The 10,000-nt window shown below is 39.6% G+C and overlaps 2 protein-coding genes across 2 annotated transcripts in view; both read right to left on the bottom strand.

Moving 5' to 3' along the window:
* LOC132857248 (uncharacterized) overlaps positions 1–10,000 on the bottom strand; it is a 246,149-nt gene that overhangs the window by 94,637 nt on the left and 141,512 nt on the right. The window lies entirely within an intron of this gene.
* Positions 623–10,000, bottom strand: part of eomesa (eomesodermin homolog a) — a 9,689-nt gene continuing 311 nt past the window's right edge. The window contains exons 1-6 of the mRNA XM_060887144.1: positions 9,422–10,000; positions 7,635–7,789; positions 5,831–5,952; positions 2,533–2,691; positions 2,367–2,428; positions 623–1,782 (exon numbers count right to left, since the gene is read on the bottom strand). The exon at positions 9,422–10,000 is cut by the window's right edge and continues 311 nt beyond it. Coding sequence (XP_060743127.1) covers positions 1,020–1,782; positions 2,367–2,428; positions 2,533–2,691; positions 5,831–5,952; positions 7,635–7,789; positions 9,422–10,000 — 1,840 coding nt within the window. The 3' untranslated portion in view covers positions 623–1,019. The remainder of the gene's footprint in view (positions 1,783–2,366; positions 2,429–2,532; positions 2,692–5,830; positions 5,953–7,634; positions 7,790–9,421) is intronic.

Here is a 10,000-nt window from a genome sequence, read left to right as displayed (position 1 = left end):
TGAACGAGTTAAACTGTCTCTCTCTCTGTCTGTCTGTCTGTCTGTCTGTCTCTCTATCTCTCTCTCTCTCTCAGAAACCCGACTTAAACTCATTTCATTTCCTAATAATTTAAACAGAAGAACGCGGAGGTCTGAATTCAAATAAAATGGAATTAAATAAGCGAAATATTGCGTTTGCGGTTCATTAAGAAAATAATATCATATCTCTGATCTGTTTGACATCACACACTGATTTACTGTCGGAAAAAAACAGCTTCACAGGAAAAGAATTAGGATTCAAACTTAAAATTAAAACGCCGTCAATTAGAAATGAAAAATGTCAAATTCAGTATCAGGAGTTTATTATTGGCTGGTTAAATATTAAAACATTATGAAACCAGAGCTGTTTAATGTTAAATAGGATTCATTTTATTCAGAAACGGAAATAGGGGGATAAAAATAGATACTGTGGGGGAAAAAAAGGTTTTGTGTAACAAAACTCTGATCCAATTAAAATAAATCAGCTTCCAATAATGAAATCATTCACTAATTAAACCTTGAGACTGCATTAGAATAGATTTGCCTTTTCTGGCATTTAATTATTTGAGTGTGTTAAAAAGAAGAAAACAAAAAGGACATGAAGAACTTTATGAAAAGCACATTTTATTACACATCTCATACCAGTGCCATGTAGACAATTTATACAAGATACATCACAATCTAAAGTGCACAATTACTGTACAACCAAAGGATCTTAAATTAAAGGGAGAGGAAAAACCATCACACTGATTTTATATATAATATATATCTATGTTTAAAATAGAAAAGAAACTTAAAAACAGCAGATTATTTAAAAAGATAAAAGGAAAATCCCCTTTCACAAAATGTCAAAAATGAAACTTAAGATCACGATAAGGAGCACAGAGCTTTGGCACCTGCGTTAAAATAAAAAAAATAAAATAAAAAGATTTAAAAAGCACTTTAAAATAGCAGAGCGAGGGGAGAGGCGCAGGAGAGAGAAACCCCGAGACAATATTCATTTAAGGGCTGGTGTAAAAAGCATAGTAGCTTTTAGGCTGCTCTTTTCCGTACTCATCACTCGTCACATCCTCGCACTTTATGGTGGGTGAAGCGTTGGCGCTGGATGAGAGACGTCGTCTTTTACACACCATGGCATAGGGGGCATCGAATTTGTCCAAGGGCTTCAAATCTGAAGCTGTCTCCAGCCCCCAGACTCCCCCAGCGCCCGCAGTAACCGCTGTTCCTTCATCCTGCAGCTTATCTTTAGTGCTCGTCGTTATTGTCGTCGTGGTGAGAGGGTCTTCAGGAAAAGAGAAGGACGGCGGACTCGGGCGAGGTGACCACGGCAGACCAGCAGCCATTTTCCTCTGATAGGAACTTCTTCCGCCGCTCCAGCCAGCTGAGATTGAGGCAAAAGCAGAGGATTCTGGGTAATAACCAAATGAGTGTGGGCTCTGGAGCGGGATAGGTTTAATGCCATAAGGAAGGACGGAGTATTCGGCCTCGTTTTGCTGGACGGGAGTGACGAACCACCGCTGAGCGGCGGAGGACGCAGATGATGCAGAGATGGACGAGTCGTCACTCTGAGGAGACAGGAGGCCGTTGGTCTGAGGCACAGCACGTTCTCCGCCGTATAAACGGTGATTCTGTGGGAGATTATTCACAAACTGGTCCTGAAAGAAAGGCTGCATGGCGTAACGTGCTCCTGGGACGATCTGGTGTGAACGAGGAGAGTCAGTGGGGGATGGGGTCAATCGATCACTCTCAGGAGCTGTGTACATCCTGAGAGAGAGAGAGAGAGAGAAAGGTGTTAATCTGAGTGTAGATGCATGTCTTAAAACATTCATTTCTGGTTAACAACTGGTTATCAACACAAAGTACAGAATCATTAAGGGCTCTCATTTAAACCCTTAAGTTGTAAATTAAAATGGTGGAAAATTGGTCAAAATAAAGAAAAAGCTTTTTAGGAGGAAGACAAGAACCCTTGAACCATTTTTCCAGTGTACAGAGTACCAAGGAGCTAAAACTCCTGATCTGTTTTAGATATCAGCAAAAACATAAGTAATTATTTGGAGTTTCTGTTGCACGTGAACTCATTCACTCTTAAACAAAACAATGTGCTTTAATGATTCTATATTTCCTCATGGACAAAACTGTAACATCTGTCTGTCTAGCCAGTCATATCTCCCTCTAACTCTCCACTCTTTCCTATATCACTCCATGTCTATTCATCCATCTAATTGTCTGTCATTCTTTGGCTATATACCTCTGTATATATATATCTCTCATGTATGCAGCAACCTGTCTGTCTGTCTCTCTGAACTGGGGTGTGTGTGTGTGTGTGTGTGTGTGTAAAAGACACTTACGAGTCATAATTATCTCTGAAGCCTTTAGCAAACGGGTTGTGGTCGATCTTTAACTGTGTGATCTAGAGAGAGAAAAATTCATTTTACTAACGGAACAGAAGGTCAAGAAAGCAGAAGGAAGTGAGACTGATGTGTGTCTGTGTGTGTGTGTGTGTGTGTGTCTTACATCTGTGTTCTGGTAAGCGGTGACCGCGATGAACTGGTTTTCAGGGAAAGTGAAGGTTTGAGTTTTGGACTCTCCGCTCATGTCCTCCACCCCATCTTCACTCACCTCAACTATGTGCAGCCTTGGCTGATACTTATGAAGAGACTGCAGGACGATCATCTAAAACACACACACACACACCACATTTACAGACCAAACATTACTCTCAGTATAGCGATGTAGACAATTAAATTTGTTTACAAGTCGGCTTTGTATGTTGAATTTTGTGTAAAATAAACAATACAATGACACACACACACACACACAGTATGAATTGTTCTGCCTTTGCAAAAATGGCACAGAGGTGTCAAACCACCAAACAAAGTCTCTACTTCAGCCAAATCTCTCTCTCTCACACACACACACACACACACCTGCAGGTGTTGAGGGAACAATGTGATACTGCACAAGACAGAGACACACAGACAGACAGACAGACAGACAGACAGACAGACAGACAGACAGACAGAGACACAGACAGAGACACAGACAGAGACACACAGACAGACAGACAGAGACAGACACACAGACAGACAGACAGACAGACAGAGACACAGACAGAGAGAGACACACAGACAGAGAGAGACAGACAGACACACAGACAGAGACACACAGACAGACAGACAGAGACACAGACAGAGAGAGACACACAGACAGACAGAGAGAGACAGACAGACAGACACACAGACAGACAGAGAGAGACAGACAGACAGACAGATAGACAGACAGACACACAGACAGACAGAGACACACAGGCAGGCAGACAGAGACACACAGGCAGGCAGACAGACACACAGAGACACACAGGCAGACAGACACACAGGCAGACAGACACACAGGCAGACAGACACACAGGCAGACAGACACACAGGCAGACAGACACACAGGCAGACAGACACACAGGCAGACAGACACACAGGCAGACAGAGACACACAGGCAGACAGACACACAGGCAGACAGACACACAGGCAGACAGACACACAGGCAGGCAGACAGACAGGCAGACAGACAGGCAGACAGACAGGCAGACAGAGACACACAGACACACAGGCAGACAGAGACACAGAGACACACAGACAGGCAGACAGAGACACACAGACAGGCAGACAGAGACACACAGACAGGCACATCCAGTAAGCGTTTATTTTAAACCAAGAGCCTGATCACTAAATAATTAATTAGTGATTAGCAGAAGTGTGAAGTCTCTACATAAACTCACACACAGACACGAACACATGACCTTTAGCTCTAAGGTCCAGAGAACATGAGTTTAATGTTTCATCTCAATTGATCACTCGACTGGTACACTTATAAAGTACAGTCCATAAAGGAACTCGCAATAATCTTTCCTGCATGTGGATTATAGTAGAATGTGCTGTTGTGTTCCTAATATTTCTCCTTTATGTCATTTTCATGGTAATTTTGCTGTAAGAATTACAGCAGGTGCTAAGGAGAGTGGAAAATCTTCCTAAATCGGATTAGATCTGGTGCAAAAATCACATTATCTTCTCTCCCATTGGCTAAATATTGCTAAACCTGTTACACCCTCATTTACACCTGAGCTAATTGGCTAGCATGCTAACTTGCAGAGTAGTGTGACTTCATTAACGAGAAAAAACAAACAGGTTAGGTCTGTGATGCTGTAAAATGCTGCATCAAATGTGTGTTAAAGTTGCTTCGTCATCATTTTCTTGGACGATACATAGCGGTTTGACACTTCAAAGTATGTGCGTGTGTTTGTGTGTGTGTGGAATCATCCTACAGCTTTTGCACAAATAACCATCAGTGCATGTGTGTGTGTGTATAAAGTTGATTTGCTAGCATAAAAAAGTGAAAATTTGCACCTCAGATGCTGTGCAGTGAGTTCACACTATTTAAGGCAATTTCACACAGTGGGGGTGGGGGAGGGGGATCACAACACAACCACAAACACAATTTATTTCAAACCAGTTTATCTGAGCTACAAGACAAAGAAACAACTTTTTATTGTGTTACTTATAAAGACTTCATATCATTTTCTTATCAGGTCACACAGCCGACCAATAAATAACCAACACATGATAAACAAATATAAAGGTGAATATATCAGACCTACGCTAATGAGAACACCAGGTCTCCACAGGTTCACGAACACTAGTGTGTGTGTGTGTGTGTGCGCGCGTTTGCATGCTTAAGGTGTAATATGACTTTAAAATAAACACATCTAAACTGCACTTCATCAGGGGTCATTCTGAAACAGTACTGTGTTTATTAGGGGACATTCAAAAACTTAAGGTCCCCACAAATTCACGAATGTGTGTATTGATGTATGCATGTGTGTTTTATAACCATCAGAGAAGCAGCCTACATCACGTCACTGAGGGATATTTACAATGCCAGGTTCACCAGGAGAGCCTACAATATGATGTTGGAGCAGCTCATGGAACATGAAAACAGCCTGTTTACACTCCTGCCATCACACAGATGCTACGCAAGTGTAAAGTCTAAAAACTCACAGCAGTGTGGAATAGTTTTCATCAGACTCGTCAGCGACTCTCACCAACACGTACGACTGACTCTGTCCAGTGAGGCTCAGTTCCTTAGACATCTTGTATCACTGGTCCATCAGCCTACGTACCTCACAGATCCTACATGTAACACACATCACTCTCCACCTCACAGTACCACTCCCAACCCATTGATAACACACTGGTACAGTGTGTGTGTTTTATTGGAAGGAATTTAACAAAGAATTAATTTACAATGTAACAACCTGTTCATATATATGACTCTGTGTGTGTGTGTGTTTATTCTGATTTCATCCTCAAATTCACCAAGATGTGTGTATATATTTACTGCTAATTCGCTAACAGAAAAATGCACGTGTCATCGTGTAACTGTGTTTTACTGTGTTGATGACGACACTCCAGTCCCCAAAATGCACCTCTACTGAGATAAAATGAGACACTTAAATAAACACCAATACAAAGAGCTCACGAATTGTTATGACACATTATTGAGCTTACAAGAACACGTTAGTCTCCAAGTTGACTAATACGAGAATGTGTGCATGTGTGTGTGTGTTTTACTGTTTATGAGCACGAGCAGGGATGTGTATGAATTTGTGTTTAATATTTAATGCAACCAAAAAATAAATGCATGATGTCACGAAACCTTGTGTTTGTTTTTTTCCCCACAAGATCACTAATACTAGGATGTGTATATATTTGTGTGTGTGTGTGTGTGTGTGTGTGTGTGTGTGTGTGTGTGTGTGTATACCTGAGTATTGTTGTTGTTTGCGCCCTTGTTGTTGGTCAGTTTCAGCTTGCTGAACGAAATCTCCTGCCGCATCCAGTGTGCTCCTGTATTTGGCGATTCTGGGTGCACGTACATCTTATTTCCTGAATTAACACACAAATTACTCAGATTACACAGGAGCTCACGGTCCTCACTTGTCCCGCTTATAGGCATGAATCCCTGTAAGATCCTGAGGAGTGTGGAGTGAAGGTCAGTGACTGGTTTGCAAATTGTTAAAATAAAAATCAAATATTCTCTGACCTAAACACTGCTGTTTTGTTCAAGAGGAGACATCTACATAATTATCTCAAAACACACACACACACACACACACTTAGAGCTTCTCACTTTCTAAACTCCTGCTTAATTTATATTTTATTAATGCAAATTAAATCAAATAAAAAAGTAATTCATGCTTTTTGGAAACCTTAAAACTGAAAGTCAGTATTTGATCTAATATGTTTAGTTTTATCATCACTTACATTTCATGTGTTTATAAACACCATACACGATTTTTTTAGTTTTTATTAAAATATAGAAATAGTGACTTAATTTAAGACAATTTGATTTTAATGATGTTTTATCAAACTCTTTCATACCTAAATCCCTAGAACCTAAATTATTTCTCTCAAGCACTTATTTCCACTGAATTAAACAGAAATTAAAGATCTCAGTTTGTTAATATTAAATTTTTTTATTTTTAGAATTTTAATGATAATTTACAATCAAATAAAAACAAGGTAAAATGATGGGCACTAATGGTACAAAAAGTGTGCACTTGATGTTAGCCAGTAACAACGATCAGGTTGTGTTTATCTGGAATACATTCCTTTTAGAGTAAATCATATTTTACAAAATAAATAAACAAACAAACAAACAAACAAACAAACAAATAAATAAAAACATAAATAAAAAGAATAATAAATACATTTAACTGAAATAATGAACACATTAACATTTAAATTTCCTGTACCTGTATAATCCTCCTAATGGCCTTTTGCTACCTCACATTCATGAAAAGCTGAATAATAATAATAATAATAATAATAATAATAATAATAATAATAATAATAATAATAATTCATTTGAAATGTTTTCTTCACCGTGCTGTACTTTGGCACGCCGTCATTATTAACCCGAATCACCATGTTATAGAAGTGTTAACGTTTTGAATCACTCAGTATCTCTAGTTCCCTTTTCCTCTGCAGTGAAAGTGCGCTTGTAACCACACATAACTGTTTAAAAATCGTGACAAGTTATTTAGAACACGCCGCTGTGCAGCACCTTTTAAAATAAAGCATTAAATCTTTACAGACGTGCATTAAAACTGTGGTGTGTAAATGATTTATCACTGTTGATTTCTTTAAACGCGTTCACTGTAAAATTCACCGATTAAAATTACAACCAGAATAAAGGAACTTACACACTGGATGTTGCTTTAACGAAAGTGTTCATTTACCCGAAACATCAGTGTTATTGATGATATTCATTATGATCAATTTTGTGGTTATTTGTTATGCATCACTTCTCTGTACTGCAGCAGCAGCGAGCGCGTAAAACTACAATTTTTCACCGCGCAATAATATTTATTTATTTACATTCTTGCAAAAACGCGCCTTAATTTTTAAAACCATTATTACTCTAAATGACAATTTACATTTACAGACAAATTCTACGGTCGCGTTACAGCTGCACGTTATAAACTATACGTTGTATTGTCAGGCGCAGAGCAGGTATAACGGCACGGGAGCGCGCGCGACCCTCCGGTCCTCCTCCTTTTCCTCACCTTGCATGTTGTTGTCTGCTTTGCCGCACGTGACCCATTTCCCGCCCTGGAAGCGCCAGTGGTTCGGGTCCGCGAGCACGACTTCCACGAACACGTTGTAGTGCGCGCTCACGTTGAGCCCCGCAATGTTGAAGCTCAGGAATGGGAACATGCGCCTGCACGAGACAAAACACCGGATTCATTTCTATGGAAATGGGATTTAACTGCAGGATAAAAATCACACCTTTAGCGCGCAAAAGTTACGGGACAACACGGAGTGTTAAAATGTGTCGTAACGTCAAACTCTGCGGAACCAAAACGGGTCCCTGTCTAAGGAAAAATCCCACAATCATTAAAAACTAAATCACTATTATTCAAGAAAATAAACTCTGAAGCGCAACGAAGGAAAAATGCGCATGCGCACAAACAATTCCAATTCCTAATTTGTGTTTAAATGCAGACGTCACTGGACATAACTACAAATCATTTCTGTTAAATACAAGTAAATAAAAATAAACAAAGCTTTGGAAGAATATCAAATGTATCTATTTTATATCTAAAATTAATGTATAAATTATTCATATAAATAAAATCTTAAGAAGTCACATTATTTAAAACGCATAATCAAAGATTCAGTACAGAAATAACTACAGATTATAAACTACACAAAAAAACAATAAGGATAATAAGATATAGAGTAAGTATTCACATGGGTAAGAAAAGCAAATTATTATTATTAATTATTATTATTATTATGATCATCATCATAATTATTATTATCATCATCATTCACCCCTGGGTTTAAATGGAATGTTAAAAAATATTTCACAATTTCAGCTCATGAATTTTTTGATAATTGATATTTTGTGATGCCTTAGATTAAATAACTTAATATATTAATTCATTCAGTAACCAAAATAATTCTTGGTGCATTTCCATTTCGCCAATAATAATAATAATAATAATAATAATAATAATAATAATAATAGAGACAGATGTAAGGTCCTGATGAGAGCTGAGAAGTGTGATGTATTTCTGCACAAAGATATTTTAAAGAGGAAAAGAATAAATCCATTATGAAATAAATTATGAACTAAACATTAGTAATATTTTGACACCTGCAGCTTTCCACCAGAACTCTACAACCATCATGAGGGCGGGTGTTTAATAGGGAACTACATCTTTATTAAAATCAATTAGATACGTGGTGCAAAGTTTTACTTATATTTACAATTTTTTCTTTTATATTCTCTGTCTCTCTCTCTCACACACACACCTGCAGCAGCAGCAATAACAATAATATTATTATTATTAATATTATTATTATTATTATTATTATTAGATATACTGGAGGTTATTTTAAATCCATTTAGGTTGAAATTTGGGAAAATGTTTAGTCTCGAAGCGAATCCACTCGCCCTTCTGCGTCTGCGCATGCGCGTTAGACAATTTCTGTCAAAGTCGAAAAATGATTGTTGTCATGATGTGTGCGAGAATTGTTCTGTTTTGTGTCAAGGAAATATAGATATGTATTTATTTACTATCAAATCATTTCTACCCGAAACACGCATTACGTTTCTGTGGTTTTTGAAGAAAAGGTTTCCTGATTTAATGAATCACATTTAAAGGAATAAATTGTTGAGAGAACATTTATTACTACTGAGGTCTGAGCTTCATTTAGGATATAAACACAATCCTAATAAAACAACAAGTTTTGATTTTACGGCACAATATTTTAAGAAAGCAAGCACACACCTAACTGACTGCAGATGAACGCGCGCGCGCGCATGTGTGTGTGAGTCCCGTACCTGCCCTGTTTGGTGATTATCATCTCGGTCTGATGGCGGTGGAACTTGAGCCATAGCGCACGGTTACACAGGTAAACCTGAGCTCTGCCCACTGCGAGACCGGGGTGATATGACGGATACAGGCACGCGGGCCCCTGTCCGAACTGATAAGCGGCGGCGCTTGGAGGCGCGAGCTGAGCGCGTGAGCTGCACACGGCGCCAGGTGGAGGCGGCGGAGGTGGAGGAGGAGGTGGGGGCGCGAGCACCGATGCGGCGGAGGAGTAAGGTGTGGAGTAGCGCGCGCCCGCGCCGCCGTACACCGAGCCTCCCTGCGCGCCGTACGGGAACAACGAGCACGCACTTGCGTCTGAGCTCGGGGAGATGAAATAACGGTCGGTACCGAGTTCTTCGATACCATAGCGCCGGGTCACGAGTTCTTCATCCTCTTCTGCTCCTCCTCCAATCACCGGAGAACTCTTCCTACTCTTACTTCCGGTGGAGAACTCTTCTCCCTCGCGTTCTGCTCCGGTGGTGGCGGTGATGGTTCCGCTGCTGCCGCTCGTGCTGCTGCTCATCATCATGGCAGATCGGTACTTCTTA

The sequence above is a fragment of the Tachysurus vachellii genome, chromosome 14, assembly GCF_030014155.1.
Source record: "Tachysurus vachellii isolate PV-2020 chromosome 14, HZAU_Pvac_v1, whole genome shotgun sequence".
Taxonomy (NCBI): domain Eukaryota; kingdom Metazoa; phylum Chordata; class Actinopteri; order Siluriformes; family Bagridae; genus Tachysurus; species Tachysurus vachellii.
This window is presented reverse-complemented; position numbering and strand designations above follow the sequence as displayed.